The 27,222-nt window shown below is 41.0% G+C and overlaps 2 protein-coding genes across 2 annotated transcripts; both read right to left on the minus strand.

Moving 5' to 3' along the window:
• Positions 1–1,028: 1,028 nt before the first annotated feature.
• Positions 1,029–15,067, minus strand: oga (O-GlcNAcase). Its single transcript, XM_072677758.1, has 16 exons — positions 14,351–15,067; positions 13,930–13,981; positions 13,726–13,823; positions 13,437–13,567; positions 13,150–13,321; positions 12,966–13,064; positions 12,584–12,868; positions 11,924–12,082; positions 10,546–11,189; positions 9,404–9,578; positions 5,975–6,060; positions 4,834–4,938; positions 4,234–4,325; positions 3,703–3,895; positions 3,450–3,609; positions 1,029–3,129 (listed from the first exon to the last, which is right to left on the minus strand). Exons 1-16 carry the CDS (start codon positions 14,502–14,504, stop codon positions 2,993–2,995), a joined length of 2,742 nt encoding a protein of 913 aa, XP_072533859.1. The 5' UTR covers positions 14,505–15,067; the 3' UTR covers positions 1,029–2,992.
• Positions 15,068–18,173: 3,106 nt separating this feature from the next.
• On the minus strand, positions 18,174–27,183 carry pprc1 (PPARG related coactivator 1). The gene is made up of 14 exons (XM_072676869.1): positions 27,094–27,183; positions 24,936–25,067; positions 24,737–24,853; positions 24,486–24,557; positions 22,443–24,342; positions 22,291–22,344; positions 21,448–21,508; positions 21,078–21,145; positions 20,259–20,964; positions 19,930–20,148; positions 19,564–19,642; positions 19,344–19,465; positions 19,086–19,237; positions 18,174–18,693 (listed from the first exon to the last, which is right to left on the minus strand). Exons 1-14 carry the CDS (start codon positions 27,172–27,174, stop codon positions 18,593–18,595), a joined length of 3,864 nt encoding a protein of 1,287 aa, XP_072532970.1. The 5' UTR covers positions 27,175–27,183; the 3' UTR covers positions 18,174–18,592.
• Between the last annotated feature and the right edge of the window lie 39 nt (positions 27,184–27,222).

Genomic DNA, 27,222 nt, shown 5'->3' on the forward strand with positions numbered 1-27,222 from the left:
TGAGAAACACCACTTTACAGATGTACTGAAACAAGAACTGATCTAATGCTAATTTAGCGCTGAAGATCAATAAACGTATTAAAACCACAATATAAAACTGATCTATTTGGGATTTTTTAGTTTTATGTAGCACTAGTTGCAGTTTTAATTAGTGTTGAATCAGGTGTACTAGGCGAGGGGGGGCGTAGATGTGTATAGTGTAGGCTTCCCATTACTGGCAAATATTGAACGCCTGCTTTGCCTAAAGTGCTTGATTGGCCTGGAAAGTGCAGCATGCAACAGCGCGCTGGCAGCACTCAGTGTAGTTCAGCGCTGCCAGCCCTCTCGGTCTCAGTTCTCAAAAATAGGATGTCACTAATGCGCTGAAGGTTACATACACTAGATGTCCAACTGTTTGTGGACATCCCTTCTGATAAATGCATTCAGCTACGTTCGGTTGCACAGACTGATGAGACGAATGTGAAAATACACACACACAGCTGGACTAGTTCCTGTAAAGAAGTACTGTCAATAGAATAAGGGCTCTCTGGAACAGATAAACATAAACCTGTTAGCACCATTCCTAATGCAAGGTGTGGGATAGAGGAGTATAAAGGTCCTCTCTATGGTGATCCATCCAATACTTGGAATGGGATGGGACGCTCTTGCTGGTGAACGCAATCAAATCCTTACAGCAATGCCCCAAAATCTATGAGAAAGCCTTCCCTGGATAGTAAAGACAGTAACTCCAATAAAAGCACAGTAAAGTTTTTTTTTGAATACTCCTGATGTTTGGAAGAACCAATGAATGAGCAGGTGTCCCTATACTTTCGTCAATAAAGTGTATGTACCCCTCCTCCTCCAATATATCACCTCACCTAACTTCAAATCGGTCAAGAACTAAAGATTTCAGAGACATACAAGAATTTTGCTCACTCACAGTAACATCTACATCTAGGCATTGATGTCCAAATCAATAAACACCAAAGAAACACTGGTTTGGCTAAAGTTACAGAAGGATAGAGAAAAACTGCAACATAAAAAAAAAATCTATTTAACATACTTTATTGTAATTAACCATCTTAATTACATACAAACCATACAGAAAGTATAACTACATTACATACATTATCATAATTACAACCCAAGGTACAGAAATGTCATCAACTTTTTAAATGTATTCAGACCCTCAAAATATGAAGCCCTTTCTACTTGAATGTGATCTCAACTCTCAGAACAAAAGAGCAGGGCATGGTGAAATGAAAGCCATAAGAATTAATGGCCATGCAAGGTCGAGTTCCCCATGGTTGGCCTAAGGAGACAAAGTGGCAGGAGGGTCTTACGTGAGACTGAAGACCTCTTATTTGGGAGGTCTTTATATTTTGGAGGCAGGCTGTAAGGGAGCATATGTGTGCTGAAATAACTAGATACACTCCAAAAGAAGAAAAGCAAGCCCTACAGTTCCAAGTAGGCTGGGATGCTCAAAACAGATTTCTCTTCATTACCTGAACGTATTGGTATGTAGACAAGTTAACTGTTCATGTCTGGTTAGTAAACATATGGATTTTGTTTATTCCAATTTTTTTTTAAAACAAAGAAGAGTTGACACCTACCTAAACTTTAGAGAAAATACCTAAAATGTACAGGGCACAGAAACAAAAATCACTGCCATCTCAGAGTTTGAATGTATTGTCTAGTCAAATATTGCTTTACTGTCTACATACATTAGGCTTTGACTTTCAGCACCTCACTTAGGTTTCCAAGCAACAGTACCGCCTGGACATGTTGCACCACTGGACTGAAATGAACTCTGTCATAACTGAGAAAAAAGAGCATATTTCAAATACAACCCTGAATACATTTTGTCTAGCCAATCAAATAACTACAGACATGTTGGGATTTTCTTTTCTTTGCTGCCACTCAAATCTTGTTCCAATCCATTTCAATGAATGCCGCACCCTGCACCACAGTCAGATATCCTTGCAGAACTTTAGAAAGAAGTTTAGAAAACTCTTTAGTCAATTAGTTTTATGTATGAAATGTCATCTAATCGTGTTGAGACTCTAAAATAGAATACACAATCTCACACCACGGGAATGTGTGGAAACAGATCGTCTCAAAGGGCAAAGGGGGCGCGGGGGAAGCCTCAGAGGAAGGCCACAGACAAAAAGGCATCGCTGTACAAATCACAAATGTATCACCATGATACACATGCTACTAGCTTATGCACAAAAGTAATATCCATGCAGTTTTAAGGACATGGGTCCCTCCACTGTCAGTTCTGTTACAAGTTTTAGATTCTCTGTATGGACTTTTTTTTTTTTTTTGAGCCATCAAGACACAAAAATTCCTTCTTCGAGAACAAGACACACCCAATCTGTTAAGCTGCAGTGTTCACTTCAATGTTTCATTAACAGTTTGTGTCTGGAAAACTGCAAAACGTCAACAAAAAAAGCAGTTGCTTAGCCTGCTTCTAGATCATCTACCACTGAAGAGGCATTGAAGTGCAGGAGATGAGAGGCAAAATGTATGCAGAAACCCATTTCTTATTAAGTAATGGCAGCTTTAGGCTTCTGATTGTGTTGGGCCTAAATCTACTCACTGGAACCCGCAGTGGACTGAATGTGAGCAAACTGCCGACCCACTGCATTTGAAAGGTGTAATGGGCTAAATGGCACCTGGCCAGCTCAAGCTGTCTTGCAGACCAGAGGAGGGTCTCATTGAAAAGGCAATACAAGCACTCACATACTCTTGCACACCACCTCTGATTGGCAAAAGCACAACAACTATGAGAAGCACCTTAAATTTTACAAGTGTCTTCAGCAGTTTCTGAAGAGCACGCTTTGCAGAATAAAGCTACAACAGCAGCCTGCAATGGGTGCAACAAAGATTACAAAAATGTGTCACCGATTGTTACTTGAACAGGTAGTGAGGTGCGCTCTGAGCCTTCTATGCAGACCACTGCAGCTTTGTACAAGTTCTTCCGATAGCAAGTCTTCCAAATCGCACTCTTTCACAAGCTCCTCCCCATTATGATGACATCTTTTGGAAAGCCCTCCATTTTGGCCACTTCAAAGCAGCCAAGTTTGCCATAGAAGTCCAACATCCGTTTGTCCACTTGCCGGACCTCACAGAAGGCACCATGGGAGCCTAACAAAGGGAAGTGCAGTGAAGATATGATCAGGAGAAGTCATTCAAACAGGTCTCTGTAGCTTTTAACTTTGATTTAAACTCATATTTTTTTTACATTTAAGACCCTGACATCAGAGCACTGCTCCCCTATAGACTACACAAATGTGGTGAAAGACAGAGGCCCGCATATATAGTCCTGAAGTTCAGCATTGTAGCAGTGTAAGGTTCAATAATCGTTGTCATCATCATTAACAATCTTTCTCTCTCCCTCATTCAATATTCTAAGTATTCAGAACAGTGTCTCCAGGTTCATGGTGACTATGCAATACTGCACCTACCGTTGGCTTTTAGTGATGAGAGGAGACAACCCATCATGCTTTTGGCTACACTGGGGTCAGTGACTTTTGTCTGAATGTCCACCTTTATTAGGGAGGGGAAATTACTGAGGAATGATTCTGGCAAACCCTCTTCCTCTTCATGGAAGCTTAGCATCATCTTCTACAGGGAGAAAAAAGATTGGTCAGACATTTTAGAGGACTGGATAAATGTGGAACACATGAATATGGATTATATTGTGTATGTGTGTCTTACCTCCGCTTCAGACAGGTCCTTCTCAGAGTCCGGTTTGTTATACTTTTCCTGCATGAACGGAATCCAGCTCATTTTGCATTTATTCACAAAGGGTGTGACATCCACAGTGCCCAGGGCATAGCCACAGATTCCCTCCTCATCCTCCAAGACAAACCCATAGTCTGGGCTGAGCGTCAGAAAACCTCCCACTAACCTACAGGAGACATAGTGGCTGTATGTGAGGCATGGCAAAACTCATACAATGCCCAACACTGGGGCAGTTAGTACAGTAAACGTTATAGGTAGCAAGGTACATTGCGTGTCCTCCCATCCCACAAGATACTAGCCTCTACTCTTTCGAGAAAGTTTTATACTAGATACTACTTGGCTTTTGGCATAGTAATCTTCATTTTACATTTGGCAGACACAGAGATTATATAAAATGTGTGCAAAAGTGCCAGTGTCAGTTACAGTTTTGGACATATAGCGTAGTAATTTTGTACTGTACATACTGTGCAGAGAGAACATTAATAAATTCATATTTTGTAATACCTGTCCCCAATTAGGTCTGGCTCCTGATCAGAGAAAGGAAGGCCATCGCATCCCTCTGTAAATACCTCTTTGCAGATCTTATAGACAGAAGTCTAAAAATTCACACACAGGCATAAAATCACAGACACGCACAAGGCAGAGACAGAGACAAAATGGCATGTGGGAGATTTCATTCCAGGTAATGGCATCTGAAGGCTAACAGGTGGACCAGACAGCTGATTCAGCAGAATGGATCCCTTACGCTGCAAATTAACCTCAAAGCAGTGCTTAAACTGGGGCTCTTTCAGCTGGAACTAGGGCTTCCTCTACTTTCAACAGTTATTGAGGGTAATGTACCCACAGAGCAAGTTATAATGTTCTGTAGTCAGACCAAGCCAATTCAAGACCTTTAGAGGACATGACATTTGGTATTTTGGCCATGTACTCTAATGGTTGATACTCCAACACATCTACTTTTACAATGCAAACTATTGTACTGCATGAATAGTGAACAATGAAACATCACATACTCAATGAGTGATTTGCTTAGATTGAACTAAAAAAGAAGAAATCAATTTCATTATCACACATGCCAATTTGATTAGAATTTACAATACTTACCTCATCTTTAGGAAAGTAAGGCCTTATGGAATACATTTTGGACGTTGGCATTGAAGGAGGTGGCTGGTAGAAAAGATCGTTTGCCCCATCTATTGGCAACAGTCTCTGTGGATACCAATGCAAAAACAGTCAGTACTTTCCCAGCTTTAGGTTTTAGGTAACTGAGCAGTTCTTCATTCAGACTTTCAACTTAGGAGTTTCTCTGCCCCTGCTGAACCTACCTGATGCAAGAGTGCAATGCTCAACCAAACGCCGGCATAAATGGCAAGACTTTACAACTGAGCTTTAAAAGCTCTTCTGGCTGGTGTGTATTCAGCAAGAGCAGGGAAACAGCACAACAACGTTACATCCCTTTGTGTGCATTTTCCTTCTCTTTGTTTTGAAAGAAACCGAAACCATTTTTGGCTGCAGGCTTGGTCTGAGAAAGGCTTAACTGGCTAAAGGAGATGCCCCTTTCCCATAGTAAGGCATCGCAACGTTTCGCTGCGCATTTCCTGTAGAGAAAAGGAATGACGCTGGCACACATTTAGCAAAACTCCATGACCAAATAACATCATGATAATCAGTTCTAGTCAGTTAACAGGTGTACACAAAACATAAAAACCACTAACTAATTAATAGATATTATGAATTTATTCAGTTAATTTAAATAAAGAATTTGTTCATGGAGCTTTGCTGCAGGCGAACTCGCAGGCGCACACATGAACGCGGCAGTGCTGATGCAGGCGCAGGGGATAATTTTGTGCTTCCTGCAAAGGAACAAGGTGTCATGAAAATAAAACCCTAGCCATGCTGCGCAGTCGCAAGCGCTTGGGGGGAAATGCTGCATCTCTTTTGGGCAGTTGCTGAAAGAAAGCCAAATTTAGGCTACGTCAGTAAACACCATTTCAAACACAGGCTTGATGGCAGGTTTGTGCCCCATTTCATACCGATATTCAGCATAAATATCTGCTGATAAAGCATGATTGACTAGAAATCCATAATTTATTCACTTTGGCAATCAGCTCACCTTCAACAGACCAACCCTTAGCATTCTGCAATCACACCAGAAACAAAGAAATAATAATAATAATAATAATAATACAAAAAAGAAAAATACAACTTAATTTTAAGATTTTGCTGTGAATTCAATATTTGATACCTGGAACTCTCCCGCTAGACCGCCCCTAAAGGCCCAGGGCTCTTGATCTCCACTTAAGAACTGTGCTGAGGACTGACTACGACACCCTGTTGAGATCAGATCCAAGCGGAGAACATTACGTGAGGGGCTTTCTTCCAAAATGAGGATGAAGGGGGTATGGGGTAGTGAGGTCTATTTCACTGGAGTGATTTCCAATTCACTCCATTGAAAAATACAAGCCAATACTTTTGCGTCCTAGAATTATAGAATATCTCTGAATATGAACAGAAGTACATCGCTTTAAACCTATACCTCTTGGGCTCAAGCAGCTAAAGCTTAAATTTGTTAGATGGCAATCTCTGATGTGAACAGAATACACAAGGCCAATTTGACAATTTACTTCATATGCACTGCCTAAAATATAAATGTGATCTGTGCTAAAATCACTGGTCTTTTGTGGTCAGTGATTGAGGTTCTTGAGGTCCATTCAGCAAAAGTATTTATTTTTCTAATGTAAAAAGAGGAACATTTTGTAGAATGATGCGCTGTATAATTAGCTGCCCCTCTTGAATTAATGGCATAATGGTTTGTTGGTTCTACATCACTGACTTGCTGGTAATTAATTAAGCTTCAGCTGATAAAGCCCCTCTGAGTTCCACACCTCATCTGAAGTCACATTTACATCTATCTGCCTTGTCACATGACTAACGAGTGCTGATCCTTAGCCCAAGAGTTTTGAACATAGAGTCTAGGCTTTTATACAGGGCAGACAAAACCCTTTTTAGGTGTAAATTTGGAGGAGTGAACCTCTTTTGAAGAAAGAGTATTAGGGCCGAGCCTTAACTTTCAAACTTTTAGTCAGTCCTACTATAGGTTTGTTAAAAAAAAGGAAAGGTAAAATGAACATGCAACGCATGTAAGAGCTAAAGACAAAAAAACAAAAAACAAAAAAAAAGGTCTGGGGGACTGGAACTCAAAGTCATGTAACAAGACAAATGCAGCGCATACACAGGAGTTACAATGCTCCTGTTTACATTCGATTTCATACATGATACCTAAGCGCACATCCTGTGATGAAATGGCAGGACACAGCACACATGGGCACCACCTGAGGGGAATTCACAAATTGCTCCTTACAACTTAAACAGATCATACTGAGAAATGCAACTTCAGATATTAAATCTTTAAAGCCTTCAGGTAAAGTGAAGATGTACAATATTTCCCCCAAGGTGGTGCTCCATGGCTGGTCAGAGCCATCTCAATTAGGCCTACTGATAGAAACAAAGACCACGTTAGAGCTGCCAGAGAAAAAAAATCTGGGTTAACACTTGTTCCTTCAACTATCGCTGCGCAAATGTGACTTCATCAGAAAGGCTTCCTTTCCGAACATATGCAATATGTAATCTTCAAAAACGCAACTAAGAAACAAGAAAATAAATCCGCCCTCCCCAACAGAAAATCGATAACGCCTGCACTGTGCATACATCGGCCACTGTCGATCCAATAGCAGTAGAAACTTGTGCTGAGGATCCTTCCATCTGTACATAATGAAGGGAGAAGACAATAGAAGAGCTTGTTAGTAAGTGATTTCAGCACAACAGCAGTGAGGCGCTGACTGACTGCCATCTGCACTGCTTTGGACCAAGGAACAGAGGAGTTGGATAAGCTAGGAATTCAGATGTGCTGCATTCGCCTGGCTGTGCAGACACAGAGGCTGAGAGGCACACAGAGGGGGCACACTCCTTTACACCATGCACAGCAAGTCGCCGGGTTTCCTGCAGTGCAGTTTGATACCTCTGTGTTACAGCTGCTTTTGTTCTGAAGAAAATGTTTGTATTCAATTTTCCAAAAGAGATGCATATTTTTGATCTGCAGCCTATTGTGTTTTTATTCCACCTTAATTGTGTTTTAAAATTGAGATGTGGCTTGACCAGTTTTAGTTGCTGCCTGCTGTGTTGCTTTGTCATATAGCTGGACAGAAACCTGTGAATGAAATGTGGTTACCAAGGTAACCCAGGCCATGCTGGTGCTATAATTATTCAATCAACTTCTAACAAACACTGCATTTAGAATAGAAGCCCATACTCTAACCGTACAGCAGTAACGTGCACACAAGTCATGTGAATTATGAAAATTCCCAGGGTTAAAAGGTTTCTGGGTGGAAGCTTAAGTAACTAAAATGAACATGCTTCATAAATTGGTTGGTAGAAGAGACAATACTGTCTTCTGCTGATTTCAGAAATGCCCCAAAAATAACAACTTGTGCACTAAATTCTTGTTTTTCTATTTAAGATGTGTGTTTTACGCTCACATCACCACAAAAAAAAAAAAGAACAGAACAGTCCAATGACATTTATGTCCCTGATGGGTGTATGTAAACATCCACCACAACTGTAGATTTCTTGGGGTTTAAAAAAAATATCTAAACTTTTAATGGGCACATTACACACAGCACTACTTGTGTGTAACAACATTATAAAATATAAGATTAGTACAGTTAGAGTAAAGCATCCATTCATCTGCTGTGTGGAGTACCATATATATATTTTTGTAACTAGCAAACATGCTAGAAATGGAAAAAATAAGTCCAAATTACATGATGTAACTACAGATATACTGAACTACTTTCATAATGCACCAGAATAGCCTTATACAGCCGCCTTGCTTTCCAAGCTCGCATGCGCGGCGCGCTAGGGCATAAGGGATCAACTTTCCTTCACGATCAGGCCCTTGATCGAGAGAGATGGCAGCAGGTGTTGCTGAGTTAACGCACAATGATACTGGACACACAGCAAGCAGCAGGACTCACTCTGGCTACTCAAACCACAGTCTGTCAATTATAATATATTCCTTGTACATACTCAAGGTAGGCCCTTTGAGGTTCACCAGTTTTCCAGCTGACTTCATTACACTCATAAAGAGATGGTGACCTGCCTAGCAGCGAAGACAGCATTCAGTCAGTGGAGGAGAACAATATTTATACATACAAAAAAAAGAGAGAAAAAAATAAAATAAAGGAAAAGAATTGTGAAACATTGAAATAAACCTGGTTCATCTTCAGTAAATAGTCTAACCTAAGAAAGAGAGTCGTGTGCACGCTTATATAATGTGTGAGAATAGACTGAATATATTTTTGTCCCATCAACAGGCGCAAAGTGAGAAGTGATAATTTACTCTATCAACTCTAAAAATATGATTTGCCAACTGTTGAAAAATGCAGATTGAGGGTTGGAGTCCCTACAGATGTTTCTATGAGAGCTGAATCTCTGAATATGTAAATGTACATTTGAGTATTTTCTCTTGTTGAAAAAATGAAATCTTCAGTACAGTAGCAGTACTTTTCACTTAGTGTGTGCTTAAGTGAGTATTTGATGGGTGTTTATATAAAAAAAAACTAAACAAACAAAACAAACCCTGAAACACACTAAAGAAAAGCAAAGCCATACCTACCTAACCACTGGACAAATGATTTGACCATTGAGATGATACTCTTTATATCCCAGATATAGGGATATAGGTCATACAGAATAGTCCGGTTGGCAGAGTTGGACAGTCGGGTGAACATCTGCATGACGGAGCAGCACATCTCCTCAAAATTCTCCGCTTTGGTGTGCCATTCAGTAACCTGACAGACACAAGATGTATTAGACAATTAGACAATCCCTCACAATAAACCCTGCTTTACTTGTTTTAAAAGCACCACCAAGTGGTAAGAAAAGAGAGTGCATTTCCTCCATTTTGATGCACCACAGTCACTCCCTTCTTTGGCTCGGTTTCATTACTTGATTTAACATGCCCTCCTTGACAACCTCCTAGCCTTGGCCCTTATGAGAATCTCTTTTGCCATCTTTACTTTTCCATTACTTCAGCACAATACTTTAGCTTAAGCAAAGCTTATGAAATCAAAATGACTTGAGGAGAAAAACAGAATGTACTGTAACAGTAAATTCCTCTTCAGAATATAATAAAAATTTATGTAAAATTGCAACTGAAGGCAGCAACTGCGGTGCTACATACTGCATACTGTCTTTTTAATAGCAGTGACAACAGGTTCAGACCAATATGATGCAACAGACAACAAGAACACCATCAGTGCACAACAATATGAAATACGGCAGAATATGTAAAATCGTTTACTTGCAGTTGCTAGCCTGAACAGGACCTTTTTTGGGCTAAATTGTTTAATTTCTAAGCTGTATTACTTTTGCATACTGTATCTTGAGTTAGTTAGTTTTAAATAGTAACAACCTTGTATTGGTGTATTGAAACACGATTCAAACACCAAATCTACTGAATATGGATCACATTGCATTAACTATACCCTATCAAATGCATATTTCTACCATTTAACTCCTTAATGCCTATTACTGCTAACCATGTACTTTTTTTCTACATGCACATTTTTTTTGTATTCAATAAAAGCACTGCCAAGCAAAATGAATGTCTTACCCTACAGAAAGATTAAGAAACACTGTTTTGTAGGATTACCACATCATGTACTTGGACAAAATTTTGTGCATTATGCCCAATGCTATGTGGAAAGGACAGACAAATGTGTGAAGTGAACATTTGACTTGAGCTACACCACTGACCTTCTCTGAATCCTCGCATTTGGAATTTACGCTGACAATGCTGCTGTTGGCCCTGAGCCAGTTGAACTCCTTGAGCATCTGCACTGCCTTGGGACCATGTTCATAGGGAAGGTAGAAAAGCTCTGCCAGCAGGGTCAGGTCCTCCAGGGTGAGTGGTTCAGCTGTATACAGTGGTTTCTCGTTGGGCCCTGGAACAAACACTTCCTTATTGAGTTGTTCATCAGTCTGCATTGGTGCCACATCACTGCCCAAGTCTTCCTGAATAGACATCTCTGGAGACTTAGACTCTGTTAAGCTCTCCTTATCTGTGTCCATGGGTTTGAGGTCCTCGGTCATTGTGGCCTTCACAATCTTTGTGAGAATTTGGTTTACATTCTTGGCATCCTCCACCTCATCTTGCTTCTCCAGCACCATCTCCATGGGCTCCTCGTCCAAGTCTTTCTTCTCCACCTCCACCTCTTCTTCATCTTCTTCTCCCTCCTCTTTGTGCAGAGTGTGTGGCTCCTCACTGAGAGGAGCAGTAGGGCTCATGATGGGCTGCTGAAACACTGTGGTAACTGTTGTGGAGGAGCCCAGAGAGGCAGTTGTCAGTGAGGAAACATCAACAGAGGAGCTGTTTACTCCACTGTGAGCGACTTGACGACCTACCGAAACACACAAACAAAAGAAATCTGCAAAAACACAAAACAAAAACAAAAAACAAACAACACTTCCTACCAGTCTACCCTTCCATCCTCAAGTCTTCCTTTTTCAGTTTCTAATTCCAGATCAACATTTACAGTCTTCTAGAAGATCAGTAACGCTCACCTCAGTTTCTTGCATTCCTTGCCCTAACATACCAGAACAAGCCCTTCCTTAGCTAGATCAGTGATATGATCAAGGGCGGTGTGTCTCCAGGACTGGAGTTGAGAATCCCTGCTCTAGATGATAGTTAGTGCTCTCCATCTCCACTCTTAACTCTGTGCCAGATATTCCATCAGCACATGAATGAGCCAATATAAAAACTATAATGACTATATTATAACCCATAAATCATGTAAACAGTAAAGCACTGTGCAGTTAAGATAATGAGCATAAAGTAGTTTAACAATTTCCTCCTAGTAAAGCCATGTAGCATCACTGTTCATGAATTATTACCAAAACCATTTGATAATAAACATATACTATTGAATCCTAAAATAATAACCCCACTTTCAATGTGCTGAACAGTTACTAAAATATTCAATATACCTTACAATGTCATATCAATTATGTTAACATGTCTATTAAAATCTATTAAAAATGTTGTAAAATCAGTCACCAAAACCTTCATAATACTTGGCATCACTGGGCAGGAAAGGTTTAAATAACTTTAATATGAACAAACAATAACAATTACTGTTGTATTGATGAGGTACTCCAAACTCGTTGAGCCACTCAGTAAGGGCCAACTTGAGGGCAATCTGTGGGCTGTACAGGATGTCTGTCTCCAGTTCCTCATCGCTGCCTTCATTTTCAAGTTTTATCTGAATGGACACTGTGCTGTCCTCGCTATCCGCTGAGAAAGGAGATGATAAAAGATATTTATTTGCCAATGAAAAGTGAAATATTAAGCAAAAGAAAGAAACCAGAATAAGATTTTAATTTAACCAGATCAAGTCATGTAAGGCTTAATGCTTAAAGGGCTGCTAAACATTGTACAGCAGTATGTAATTCTTTATAAAGATGCTTTTCATTGTGAACTATAATCCTAGCTGTGGACAGCCACAGTGTGCCTTTACGGTGTGCAAATTTGAAACTGCACACTTTCCCATAGTCACTGCCGATAATTAGAGTTAATATCTATGAATCAATGGCATGGGCATTAACTGGTAATTTGACCACAATGCTCCTAGAAAGAATAACTTAGCAGATTTCCCGTTTCAGACAATAAAACTGTGAAACTTCTTTTTTTTCCTCAAGCTCCCCTTCAGATTGCATTTGTGTATATAATTTAATGTCCCCATTTTCCAGAAAGCTATGTATAACGACATACAAATTTAGCTACAGCCATACTTACTCATGACAACGTCCTTTCTAACTCCATTCATGTTTGATTTATACCAAGTGGCTAATGTGTGAATGGCCACAAAGTTGGACTCAAATTCACAGTTGGGGTTGGTGAGAACTCCCTTTAGCCGAGGGATAAGCTCCGTAGACCTTCCTTTGTAAGGGCCCAGAAACAACCGTTTCTGATCGTAGTCATTGGCATGAATATTATCCCAGATGACTGGAGGTCTCCTCAGAATCTTTGTTACCTCTTCAATAGACTCAACTGTTATGTCTTTAGAGACTACCTTCGGTCCTTTAAAAATAAACACAACAAAATTAATACTCCAGTAAGCACACAGTTGATGTCTGTAAACTAAATTTAGTCATAATGTTTCACGTTATATATTTACCTGTCCACAAAATTTCAATGCCAGGCAGCAGCTTCTCACCAATTGTGCGCAGATATGGCGACTGGGCCACGTTTGGATAGCAAAAGGTCCCACAGTACTCTGAGAAATATTACGCAAGTTCAACCAGCAAAACCCAGACAAAGTAAACTTCAGTTACAGAAACCACAACCACAACATGCCTTACCGGTTGGGCAAAACAAAAAGGTTTCAGGTTCTCCTAAATACTGGAAGATCTCATTGGTAATAGACACTTGTGCATGTGCAAACGAGCTGAACACCTCTTTGTCGGCTGGACACATGTTGTGATCAATGTCATCAAAAAGTAAAGCAAAGGACTTGCAACCGAAGTGAGAGACCTGCAGTGAGAAAAGAAGAGTAGGCAGTGAAACAACAACCACCACAACTACTCCTCTAAGCTATAAATACATCTGTGTATTTATATTTATACATTTATGGAAATTGCATATTTACTTGGTCCAGCTTCCTTTTCAGTGTCGAAACCTCCTTCTGGTTTGAGAACGTTATATCCAGACCAGGGGAGATCGCATAGATGAACTCAATACCATGCTCTTTTGCCGCACTTATTAGAGTCATGAGTTGTTCTTTGAAGGAAATCAAGTAAAAAAATAAAGAAATAAAAACAATTAGCCCTTTGTAATCTAAATCCAACAGCACACAACTAATATTTTTTATAGTTATAATCAACTATAAATGTTATGGTATAGTCCAGATCTAACATATTCTGATGATAGACTTTTACCTGCTTCCTCAACAGAGTACATCTCTCTCCAAAACATTCTGTGTTTGTAGTCATCTTTCGGTGCGTACAGGTATGTGTTTAACCCCCAATTCTGCTGTCTGGAAAAGAAAGACGGGAATACTCATTTACATCAAATGTCATTTTCACACAATTACAGGGAACAATACATCAGATCACGTTACGCTGCAGTAAGGAATACAGTACCTCCTAAACAGCTCTTTTCTTTGTTCCATGGTCCATGGTCGACCATAAAAGCCTGTACCAAACAAAAGAAAGTACACAATCAGTTTCAGACAACACAAACACTGCCAAAAAAAGGGTCATTCTTCCCTTCGTGATTAGCAGATTTGACAAAAGACTAATGTACACGCGTTACGTGTACTGCAATTGAAGTTACTGATACAAACATAGCCGGCATCATTTAAAGACACGTCCAATGGAAATAGGTCCTAAAGTACAGTTTTCATGTGAGGGGGTTTCCTGACCAGCATTCACACAATGGCTGAATAGTACATGTCGTATATTGAACTATATATTTATATGTATATATAGATCTCAGATATGTAACATTCACATAATGCAACGACACAAATAAATGCATGTCAACTGCACACAATGCACTCACCCTCCACAACCCCGCTGATGAATTTTCTCCGGCCTGTTCTCTCAACCACAATGTTGTGCTCGATAACGGAGCTCTGCACCTCGGCCTCCGTCCCTCCGGGGCTCGGATCACTCTCTGACTGAGACGTTTCCACTATTTTGTCTTTCTGAACCATTTCTACAAGCGGTATACAACTAACTGTTGTAATTTAGCTAGATACGACCGCTGATCTTAAATCGTCCCCGTCCCTCGAAGTGTCCAACTCAGCCAGCTATTATATATTAGCCACCTAAATTAGTAGCTACACCACCGCGTCGACCAGCAGGGAGCGGATTTAATAAACCGTATGGGCAGTAAAATGTTAGATAGCTAGCGATCTTCTGATGTCAAACACTGAAGGTTTTTCAGCAATGCGACATCCAGCCACCCCTATACCCGTGTAGTTTAATCCTCCGTAACGTCAATCCCTGTCAGAGCCGCTAACGTTTACTAGCCGAGCGAATTAGCTAGCTAGCATTAGCGCGTTTTCTCTAACTGACGTGTTTGTCGTTGTTCCGCCGAAAGCAGCGCATTTCGTGACAAATGCGACCGCGCAGATGACCCAATTTCGTGGGTAAAATGTCAAGCGTTAATTACAAAAAGAGGAGCGCAACCTGTAACATTTAACGTCGCGTTCATCAATATCTAGGTTAGTAGTCTAATTTTTCTCTTCCTGTTTACACTCACTGCGCAGACTCACGAAACCAGTTCGAACCAGTCAGAGCCAGTCAGAGCGTCAAAGCCCCAGTCTTTACCAAAGACTACGACAGAGTGGCGAGAGGACACACTCGGTGTTTATCTCAAGCAAACCGAGGAAGCTTCTAATAATTTCACACATCTACACACGCTAGCAGGAAGCCACTTAAAGCACACGAGTTGTTTTATAATTTAACAAAGGTATAGCTATGTTTAAGAACAATGTTCCGGTCACTGGGGTAGAAAATAAACGTGACTCTTTCAAACCGGATGTGAAAAGAGTTGCACATCTCCTGTATGCAGCTAATATCTCTGCGATAGCTCGTGCATGCCTAAGGTCTCAAATGGGGGCTTTAAATGAAATAAATCCACACATATTATTAAACAGACATTGATACATATTTAGATATGTTTATAGTGCTATTGCACATAGGCAGAGGTTCTGTAAATATAATCAATATCACCCGAAATAAATACAAAGTTTTAAAACCACCTCAGTTCGCCAGATAACAGGGCGGTACAGGGCTTTAGCGCTGAGTTCAAATTATGAGAAAGTGTTCATCGACTTTTTCTGTGGATTTTTTGACTGCGAGTGTGATCTCAGGGCTGTTGACACCCAAAATAACTTACAGAGTAACTGAATCAGTGGTTGAAATCTACATGCTGTCATTTCTTAAACGAGACTATTTGTCTGGTTCCCAGATCAAACCATTACAGCACTGCCTCACTCAGCTAAGTTAGAAAAGCTATGATGGCATAGGCATGATGTATAACACTCCTATTAAATTGTAATTATGATGTGTCCAGACTCCCTCTAAACCTAGCTCGTTTATATCAGAAATTATATATATATATATATATATATATATATATATATATATATATATATATAGACACACACATATATATATATATATATATATATATATATATATATATATATATATATAGACACATCTGCATTTTGTCTCACTGTCTGACATGAAATTAGAAAACCTTTCCTGTTGTACGTCAATTAGGATTACTAATTTTTGCTAAATGCCAGAATACTGAGAGAGGGAATTTGTTAAGGCAATTTCTATGACTTTTTCAAAAGTTTAAATACACTAAGATTAATATGCCATTAAACAATTTGGGACAGCCCATATGATGATGTCATGTCTTTGGAAGCTTCTGATAGGTTTATTGGCAACATCTGAGTGAATTAGAGACACACCTGTTGATGTATTTTAAGGCATACCTGAAACACTCTGCTTCTTTGTGTAACATCATGGGAAGGTCAGAAGAAATCAGCCTAGATATCAGAAAGAGAATTGTGGACTTGCACAAGTCTGGCTCTTTCTTGGTTGCAATGTTCAGATGCCTGAAGGTGACTCGTTCATCTGTACAAACAATTATACGCAAGTACAAACAAGATGGCAATGTCCAGCCATCATACTGCTCAGGAAAAAGACAAGTTCAGTGTCCCAGAGATGAACGTGCTTTGGTCCGAAATGTGCCCAAATCAACCCAAAAACAAAAGCAAAAGACCTTGTGAAGATGCTGGCTGAAGCTTATTGATAAGAGTGTGTCATTATCCACAGTGAAACGAGTACTGTATTGACACAGGCTGAAAGACACTCTGCCAGGAAAAAGCCATTACTCCAAAAGAAACATAAAAAAAGCCAGATTAATGTTTGCAAATGTACACAGGGACAAATACCTTCATTTCCGGAGACATGTCATGTGGTCTGACAAAACTAAAATTGAACTGTTTGACCATAATGATCATCGTTACATTTGGAAGAAAAAGGGGGAAGCTTGCAAGCCTGAGAACACCATCCCAACTGTGAAACACAGGGGTGGCAGCATCATGTTGTGGGTTGTTTTACTGCAGGAGGGACTGTTGTACTTCACAAAATAGATGGTATCATGGGGAAAGAACATTTATGTGGAAATACTGAAGCAACATCTCGAGACATCAGCCAGGAAGTTAAAGCTTGGGCGCAAATGGGTCTTTTAAATGGACAATGACCTGAAGCAGCAAACTGGTTACAAAGTGGCTTAAGGAGAGCAAAGTCAATGTTTTGGAGTGGCCATCACAAAGCCCTGACCTCAATCTTGTTGAAAATCTATGGGCAAAGTTGGAAAGGCATGTGCGAGCAAGGCGGCCTACAAACATGGTTCAGTTACACCAGTTCTATCAGGAGGAATGGGTCAAAAACTATTGTGGGAAGCTCATGGAAGGAAATCCAAAACATTTGACCCAAGCCATACAGTTTAATGGCAATGGTACAAAACACTAATGAAATGTATGTAAACTTTTGACTTAGTAAAAAAAAAAAAATGCTTAAAAAAATCCCTCTCTCAATATTCTGGTATTTAGCAAATAGAAATAACATTGGTAATCCTAATTGACCTAAAACAGAAGAAGTTTATTCTGATTTTATGTCAGACAGTGAGGAAAATGAAAAAATGAAGAAGAAAACTGTTAATCTGTTCAGCAAACTTTGAGGACAGAATTTTCATTTAGAGATCCCGTTAAAGGCACTAATCAGTCTCTCACTGTTTGCATAAAGCAAGATTAGACATTACAATTGTATTAATAATAATGTAATTAATAATATATATTTATTAACATTTTTGTATAACAAATGGTTTAAGCCTAATCTAGATTTTCTTTTAAAGGAAAATGGTAATTAAAATAAAAATGGTGTACAGTCCAAGAAAAAAGCTTATCCAGTAAACTGTGTGTTATGTACTTACAACTATCCTTGCTCTGATAAACGCTCTTCCAAAAGCCAATTTGACACTATGAGTCACAGTTCACACATCTTTTTTCCCTAGTATCCGTTCTTAGTTGGAATTTCATCTGTGAAATGTGTTGTTGAATAATTACATATTCCCTAAATACATTTTGGCTGGTTTTACCAGTCAAGTGCTACAAACTGGTTGTGAATGCACACAAACCTCTCTATACCCAAAGCTCCTCAGTAGTTGTAGTAGGTGTGCAGATCTAGAAGCTGTTCCGGTCAGTAAAAATAAGAGGCAACCAACGCTAGAACAGCTTTGTGACTACAGGCCCAGGGCTATATTGCTGTACCACCACACCAATAAATGCACCACAAGCTTGTTTACATGTTTATTTGGGTTGACATACATTTTTAGCAATGTAAATCCATCCCTCCCAACACAGAGCTTAGTTCAACATAATTGCCAGTTCTTAAAATGTATCCAACATTTCTTTTTCAGGTCAAGCAGTTAAATAAATTCTTCCTTTAAAAAAATTCATTAATTTTTCATTACATAATTTCAATGTATGCTATTTTTTTCGTCTTTTAATTTTTCATACAAATCTTCACTTCAATAGAAGGTGTAAACTTGCAGAAACAAAAACACAAACTGGAAAAGAAAAAGGAAAGAAAAGAAAAAAAACAACCAAAAATGACATTAATTGAATGGCAGCATTGGAAGGTGTGTGCGTCATCCCACTGCACTGAGGTAATTCATGGTAACTCATCCCTCCTCCGATGTCCACATTCCTCAGTGTTACCTTTTTAAGTTCTTCTGAGCCTGCTTAAGTAAAGTGTCAAAGTCTAGTGCATCAAACTTGCGCTTCACTGGAGATGGCTCAAAATCCTGATTTGAATCTGGAAGACAAAGTAGAGTTCCTTATAAGAAATTAGGACTTGCTTTGATTTTCTGTGCACAGAAAATAATTTCAGATATGATAAAAAAAAAAAATTTAATTAAAAATGTTTCACAGGTTCGCTCTATACAGGCTCTCCTAATGTCACATGCAAACTATTAACTAGTTGTGCTCAGAACTACAATAGAGCGATGCCATAGAATAACCCCTTTTTGTTCTATAAAGAACCATTTTTGTAATAGAGAACATTGATAAAGAACATTTGCATCAAGAAAAAGTTTCTGGGTCTTTTATAGGTTCTTCAGACTCACATTTCTATAACTAACATGATTCTTTATGGAACCAAGTGTTTTTTTATATGGCATTGCTCAAAGAACCATTTGTGCTACTTACCCAGATCAGCGTAACCGGTCTTGCAAAACTGTCTCCTGCCTCCAAAGCACAAATCAAATGGAAGCTCATTTGACTGTCGTAGCTTGCTTCCATTCTCAATTGCAGTAAATGCATCCTTGGTGCTATAGTATGTGACAAAGCCATAGTTGTCTCTGAAAGAGAAAATATATTCATTACAACTGAACGTTAATAAGAAAAACCAAACGCATTTCTTACAATAACCTGGAAACGTTTTTTGTGTGTTTTTGGCAGACTTACCCTTTCTCTCTAAAGTGCACAGTGCAGTCCTCTATCTCTCCAAAGTATGAGAAGCGCTCCCTCAGCTCCTTACGGGTCATTCCTCCATGAATGCGTCCAACATAAACAACTCTCCGCTCCTCCTGAAATCAGCATGAAATGCTTCGGTTATTACAATCTGTAAAGGCTATTCAGAATCCAACTGAAATTGGGACCTGAAATGAATAGAACCAATACTCACAATGGCTTTCTCTTTGCGCCTATGCATTTCCTCATTACGTTCTCTGGAATCGTAGCAGTGGCTGGATCTCTGGGTTGGGCTGTTGCAGGAAAGACGACAGGTTAAAAATTCGAATTCTGGTTGCATTTTAGTTTCTTTACAAAACTACAGAATTTGTGATATGAGGGTCATTATGCCGCTCCTACAGCCTTTACTTGTATAGTGTCAGTTTGGTTTAAAAATATATAAATAAATAAATACATAAATAAATAATATTACAAGCCCTCCCTGGACCATTGCACAGGCCATTGACAAACTAACTTGGCCACCTTTGAAAACAGAGAAACACAGTCTAGAAGGATGTGCGCAAAACCGGACAATTCTCACCTGAAACGAGGGTTCCACTGCTGATGTCTGTAAGCAGGAGAGCGAGAACGGGAACGAGAACGGGATCTGGATTGACTGTGGCTCCAGGATCCAGAGCATGAGCTGGAATAGGAGTATCTGCGGCGGCGAGGAGGAGAAGGTGACCGTGAGCAGGAACGGGAGCGTGAGTGATACCTTGAAGGTGACCTGGAACTGCTGGCAGAGTGGCCAGACCTATACCTGTGAGAACAGAGAAACATTGAAGTTGTACTAACAAGATACAGGAAGCAATGTGGCTTTAATTAGTTCGGTAGATGTATCCGTTACTGTAACAAATTCTGATAGCTAACCTTTTCCTGGCAGGCGAGCGTGAGCGGGATCTTGAGGATTCAGAGCTGCTGGACCTAGATCCAGAACTGCTACATAACCGAGTTCGATATGTTCTCTGGGACCTGCCTCTCTTGTGGTGGTATGGACTGGGAGAACGTTCGGAGTATCCTTTTAATCTGTGGCGTCTGCTGCCTTCCTCGTCCTGCAACGAGCACTCAGAATCCATCCTATCTGGAGAAGCATCCGGAGAAGCATCTGGAGTCACCATGATGGTGCTGGCCAAGGGCTCCTTTTCAGGCTTACTGTCACACCGAGGAGGCTGGCCAGATTGGAGATTTTTCTGAAGGCTTCCTGCAGCAACAGGCATTGTAACAAACTTGGATTCACGCTCTTGGGATCTCTTTTGGTTAAACGGCAGCTCGATAGATTTGATGATTATGCTGGATTGTTGTTTGATGTTCCAGCGATGACCAAGCTCGTTATGGGAGGTTTCCTTGGGTAGAAGGCAGTAATCATGATCTAGAGAAAATGGTTGGGTGGGCCCAAGGGCAACAGATATCTGAGGCCTGCTGGGCAGCTTGCCTGCTGCAAGAGGCCGGGGCTCTATTTGAATGGCCTTAGTTGGAGTTGGTTTGGGCATTTCAGACTTCTTCGGTTTTCCTAATAATGCAACTGGTGCCAAGGGCTTCCACATCTGATGAGGAGGTGTAGCTGGTGGAGTAAGGCCTATACAGAAAACCAGAAGGGAATGAATGCTTAGGCTAGTATCTATTGTTATTCATTAAGGTGAGGACTCTTGTTATTTCAAAATTTGTCCAGAGGATTTGCTACTTATTTACCTGCAGTACTACCCAGGTCAGGGCTGGAAGCTTTATTGGGAGCCTTGGTTTCTGCCTGCTGCTCCGTGCTGCAAAACGAGCCAGAAACATAGCATTAACACGAAGCACAGACCTCAGTGATGGTGAAACACAACCAGACGCCACATATTACAAAATGTAGACCATTTCAGAGAATAGACTGAAGTTCCTAACTTCATCCACCTCTGTAGTCCGAGGTAGCCATTTCGTTTGGCAAGTTTTCTCGGTAGGTCCTGGCAAAAGCCAAATGCAACCACGCAACCACACACGCACACAGTGTGGACTTGGCGTGAGAGCAGCGTTAGGGCTGTAGGGTAACTCCTGTACGTCATCCTGAAGCGAACATGCTCACCTGGAGTTTCCTACAGCGGCTGCTCTACCACAGACCTCCGGTACACTCTGCTCCTCTTTAGCTGGAAAGAAAATGGAAGGTGGTAAATGTCCAAGGCCTGCGCAGGAAAAACCAGGCTGTTTCCTTTTCCCAAGGGTTTCCAGTAAATTTTATCGGAGGTGTGACACATACTGATTCAGTGTAATAGTGAATTCAGTTAATATCAAATTCAGTGGACGTTGCAGTACTGGCATGCTGTGTAATACATGGATCTTCAGTCAGGATTTCTCAGCTCTAGGACCCATTAGTTACCCCCACAGTTTGGACAAACTTGATTTAGCTTGTCAACTACTCATCAAGCCTTTTCAAGAACCTCTGTCCTAATTCCCCCATTATAGTGAAGTATTATTATTGTAGGCTGCTCTGTCAAAGTGTCATGCAGCTGAGTGCTGGCAGACTCTATGCCAAAAGGCACACACAGACACATACACGTGCGTTGCCTCATGGACCGGCACATCCGCCCAGACAAAGGCCGCACACTCAGAGTTAAAATGGATTTGCAAACAGGGCAGAATTCCAGTAGCTCAGCGAGCATGAGGACACAGCAGCTGTTCCAGCTATGCGGGAGGTTCTTTTCAAAAGGGGCACAGTACTCTTCTCACAACCACACCCTTTCTTAAAGCAGCAGAGAGACAAATGAACATGTACTGGGTCCTGCTGATATAAATGCACTGAACATAACCACCAATAATCTGCAGGTGTTGCAGACATGGATTAACCAAACGTGAAAGAAACGACTTCACTTTGTTAATTAACATTATTCTTTGAACAGGTCGAAAGAAGCACAATGCAATAAACACTTACGCTGAGTCTCTTCAAACTGCTCCAATAGACTGGTGAGGTCAGCAGCTTCAATGCCTGAAAAGGAGAAGGGGCACCCACAAACATGAGTTGCCTGTAAACAAGGGTTGGAAAAAAAAATAACAACACTGCAATCATTTAGGATCCATACTCACCAATTTCACTAGTGAAGGACTCAATCAGCTCTGCTGTGGTGTTTTTTGCTTTAGGAACAGGAGCAGAAGCCAACCTCATCTGCTCTGCTAGCTTCACAATTCTGGCTTGAATCGGCGCGGACGTAAAAGGCTGAGCAGCTATGGGTGCAACATGACGTTGGGAGCTTGCACTGGGCTTGGTAGCATTGACCGGCAGGGTGAGTTTTCCTGATTGAGGAACAATAACTCCCATAGTCTGGTCAGCTACTGTCTTTAGAGGCACAGCAGCATTAGGTTTATTAGGAATCACAGTAGGGGTCTGAACATTTGTAGTGGTTATAGTGGTGATTTCAGTCATGACCTGAGGTTTAGAGACACCCTGGACCTTAGCGGGGAGAACAGACGTCGATTGATCAGAAGTCAGAAGGGTATCTTGTAAACACTTAGCTTGTCCAGCAGCACGGAGGCTCTGAGGAGTGCCATTTGTAGTGGCAACCAGTAGTGATGCAGGAATTTCAAGTGTTGTCTGCTTAGCAGCTGGAGAAACCTTACTGAGAGTAGTGTTCTCTGACATATTGGAGACGGGTAGTTTCTGGGGGTTAGGCTGAACTGGGGGACTTGTGGTGGTGGGGGAGTTTTCTGCAGGTTTTGATGGAGGTGGAGAGACTGGTTTAGAAGGCTCTGGTTTTCGAGAGGAAGCAAGCATTGATGCTGGTGGAATTAGCAAGGCCTCAGGAGTTGGGGGTGCCGCAGGGCCCCTTGGCTGCCATGCTGGCATGATTTCAGGGGTAAGCTCCTTCACAGGACTGGGGGCAACACGACGTGGGTCTCTGGGGTTGGGGTCAGGTAGGCAAAGGATTGGAGGAAGCTCTCTGGGTGCCTCTGGTAACAGGGGCCATTTAGTGCTGTTGTCACCAGCTTTTTCCGGAGGTGACGGTTTCTTGTTCTGGCGCAGGAGACGGTACTGTTGTAAACTAAGGGACTTTGACTTGGGCTCTTTTGGCTGACTGACCGCAGGTTCCTCTTTGGAGGACACCTCAATTTCTTCATTTTTTTCATAAGGTAATGCAATTGGTCTTTGTTTATCTTCTATAACTTCCGCAACATCTACTTTAGGTGGGACTTCATCTGTGGGTGTGGCAGTTAATAAAGTAGTGGAAGGGTTCCCCTTTGTATCCGGTGCCTCAGTGGTTTTCACCTCTGAGGAATTTTCAACCTTAGGCTTATCAGCAGTGGGGACAGGGGCAAATGTCACCTTTTTCTTTTTCTTTTGGGCTTCCTGAAGTTCCTTGATGGGCTCAACTACTGGCTTTTTATTAGATGCACTCCTTAATACTCTTCCTTCCACAGATTGGGCTTCTTCTGTTTTCCGTTTTTTCTTTCTTTTTGATTGACATTTTTTAGAAGACTCTTTCTTTGGCTGTTTATTTATCACATTCCGTACTCCACCATTACCAACAGGTAAAAATGCAGAAGAGAGGGCCTCCCCATCTGGGCAGAGCTCTGGTTTAAAAGTGGTCTTTTCTGGGCTGTTCTCTCTGGGATCTCCCTCAGGGACTCTCTGTTCGCCCTCTGTGGGGTCTGCGCTGGACAGAGAAAGGGGGACACTAATGTCTGGGATGGCCAAAATGGGTTCTCCATGTTCTCCTTTATCCACTACCTCTAGCACAATTCCTCCTTCAGGCAACAGTTGCTCCTCTCCATCCACACACACAGTCATGGAGCAGGGATGCATGTGCTTGACCAGCTCACTTAATGTAATAGGCACGCTCTCTCCATCCTGCTCCAGGAATATGGGAAGGCAGTAGTCCGATTCTTCCATTGAAGATACACCCAGATCATGTGTAAGCATGGAAAAATCATCACCATCTTCTTCAGAATCACATTTTTGCAGGAACCCATTAGAAGTAAAAGGAAGTGTCTGCAAGCACACAACATTTGAAAGCAAGTTATGATAAACCTTACTGCTTGGCATATAATTTGCTGTGCGAAATTGCACAATAGTAAATAGAAATAGAACATATTAAAGGTATCACATGTTGATAGACTTCACAGATTCCTTACCTTTCCAGATAAGTGCCTTGAACTCAACACAGACTCCTTCTCCGGAGGAGAACGCGAGAGACTTAGTTTCAGCTACAGGAAACAAAGAATAAGCTCTTATAAACTGGCAACCGCACATCAGGATCAGATCGCAGCAAAAGACAAGAGAGCGTAAATGTTCGAGACCCAACAGCCAACATGAAACTTTAAGAAATGGTGTGGAAGAGGACAACATGGTTCATGCCTTTACAAAAACAAGACGAGAGACTCACCGATGCATCTGGTAGGGTGTCAAAAGGAGAAAGGTTTGCATCATCTACATTGTCAAGTATGTCAGTAAGTGCTGTGAGCAGCGTTGCTTCGCTTTCGTCATCAAAATCAATTTTGACCTTCCAAAGGAAACAATAACAATCAGTTGTAGCCACTGTTACATTATTAATTCCATATAAAAGTCCTAAAACACCCATTTACCTCTCCATTTGGGGCGTGCTCAAAGATTGACAGAATGGATGGATCCAGGCAGCTCTGTAAGGCTTCAAGTGTATCTGCAGTGTCCAGGGCATGGTGCTGCAAGCTGCATAGCCCATCCTGGAGTATTTCGGCCTGCTGGAGCAGGGGCAACAAGTTTAGTCTGGCCCAACAATCAAGTCCTGCCTTAAGCAACATTGCAAAGATGGCTTACGTTATAATGGCTGTGAATGCCCATAAGCTGCGAGAGTAATTCCTTGACCAAGTACTACAGTAAAAAATGAACAAAACTACATATTCCTGGGTTTCTTAAATTTATTGTGAATTATGTTATTATCCCTGACAACAAAAAGTTTACACCAAAACAGAAGTGATTTGCAAATGTACATCAGCCCCCAAGAGAGATCAACCATGCTGTGAGGCCATCACCACATCACTGGTGAAGAGTACAAACAGTGATCACAGACCTAATAAACAATTGTTATGCATGCTAACTAGGGAATGTATCAAGAAAATGTGTCATTTACACATATATTTGTTCTATTGATCTCTCCATGAAAGAAACTCTAGCAGAAATCGTTGCTTTTTACATTAGAAAGCACGACTCCACCCAAGTTGTTGACCACATGGCTTAATCCATAACACCACATGCACGTGGTGGACGGTTTCCAACGGGTTTTACTTAAAACCCTGAACTGAAAAAATGGATACGCCCAGTTAGTTACTGCTTAAATGTACAAAACGAGATCATGTTAAAAATGATATCGTGAAAAACAAGAAAAATAGAGTTAAAATGGGCCACATCCGCGTGCTACACACATCGCGTCATGCTGCCGCACTGCATTACTGGGCAAAGTGCAGCCAGCACCGGCCGGAACCACAAAACACGTGGTGCAGTACAACAAACCCAACAGCGGAGTTAACGAGTACCCCAAAAAACACCATTGCATTCACATCTCACTTGTTTACTCCATGTGGATCCCAAAAATATACAATGTTGATAGCGGAAATAAATCCATCATGGAGGAAAACACGCTGTCAACAAAAATAGAATTGAGTAGATCAGTACCACTGCCCCCCTCGGGTACCACGTGTTGGACTTGTGGGTAAGAAAATGGGGTTTCTTGATTAAAAGTGCTAGAAATAAGAAACAAAACATACTTTCTGGTTTCACATGATCTTAATCAAAGCAGTATAACCAAAATCACAACAGACAAATTAACAACCCACTGCTCACACATGATCAGTGATCATGGAAGTAGCACAGTTTAAGCATTACATCAACATGACACCCACCGATCACAACGTCCAAACTGTTCAGTTTTAAAGTATTAAAGAATATATCATGTTCATTTTCCAATACTTACTTATACTACAACTATAAAACCAGGTATGCTGAGGTACAAACAAACAAACAAACAAAAAATGCACATCAATGTGCCTCACTCTAAAACCCACGTGGGAGTGAGATGCAAAATGTGGAGCTTTAAGAGCACTACTTGAAAAGCATGGACATTTCCCCTAAACGTAAGATAAACACCTTTATTAAGTGGATGAAAAAACAATTAGTTCAAATGCACAACAACGATGATTTTGTCCACCAGGCCCGTCCTCACGTTTACGCTAGCCAGTAACGCCACACATGCAAACAGTCAGCCAGCACTGCTCCTCTGCAGATCGCTCTCTGGAAGACGCAGTCTGAAGTGCTGCTAAACTACACCGACAACCAAGTCATCACTACACAACTCCAACAAGCTCGTATTCAGAGTAACTTGACTACAATAAACAAAAAAAAAGCACTATCAATTATGCAGCATGGCATCTCCAGAGGCTGTAAACGCAGCCGAGCTAACTGGTTAGCTAGCTCGAAGCTACTGCACACGCTTGGCATGCAGGTGAAAACCGATCACTTTGTAAATCCATTCGAACCACGCCGTTAAAACATCAGACAGCTCAAAAAAGCTACTTTGCAAAAACATTTGATTTACAGACCACAATTTGGAAGTCAGTACAGGGAAGATCATCTCTCTCTATCAGAACCCACGTGTCACTTTCTGAGGCACGACCACTTATTTACCTGGAATTCTGAGGAAAGCGAGAAGTGACAGCAGGTCTACGTTTTAAACTAAATGAACCAAGAAGTAACCCAAGCCATCCTCACCTCGTCAAGATTTGCAGTTGAAAAATATTCCATGCTACAGGGGTTTAATATCTCCTCGCCTGTTCCCCAGCGGGCCGCCATCTTACAACTGCACTCCACTCTGTGAAAATGTGAATCAGAGCTCGTTGA

The sequence above is a fragment of the Salminus brasiliensis genome, chromosome 4, assembly GCF_030463535.1.
Source record: "Salminus brasiliensis chromosome 4, fSalBra1.hap2, whole genome shotgun sequence".
NCBI classification, from domain to species: Eukaryota; Metazoa; Chordata; class Actinopteri; order Characiformes; family Bryconidae; genus Salminus; species Salminus brasiliensis.

Excerpts from the sequence above, each read along its gene's own strand:
- pprc1 (XM_072676869.1), bottom strand. The coding sequence starts at position 27,174 with ATGGCGGCCCGCTGGGGAACAGGCGAGGAGATATTAAACCCCTGTAGC. Across the intron at positions 24,854-24,935 it reads AGCACGCCCCAAATGGAGAG|GTCAAAATTGATTTTGATGA; the intron begins GTAAATGGGTGT and ends TTCCTTTGGAAG. Across the intron at positions 19,643-19,929 it reads CAGTGGAACCCTCGTTTCAG|CCCAACCCAGAGATCCAGCC; the intron begins GTGAGAATTGTC and ends TTCCTGCAACAG.
- oga (XM_072677758.1), bottom strand. The coding sequence starts at position 14,504 with ATGGTTCAGAAAGACAAAATAGTGGAAACGTCTCAGTCAGAGAGTGAT. Across the intron at positions 13,322-13,436 it reads TGAAAAGGAAGCTGGACCAA|GTCTCTCACTTCGGTTGCAA; the intron begins GTAAATATGCAA and ends TTCTCACTGCAG. Across the intron at positions 3,610-3,702 it reads AGGACCTGTCTGAAGCGGAG|AAGATGATGCTAAGCTTCCA; the intron begins GTAAGACACACA and ends TTCTCCCTGTAG.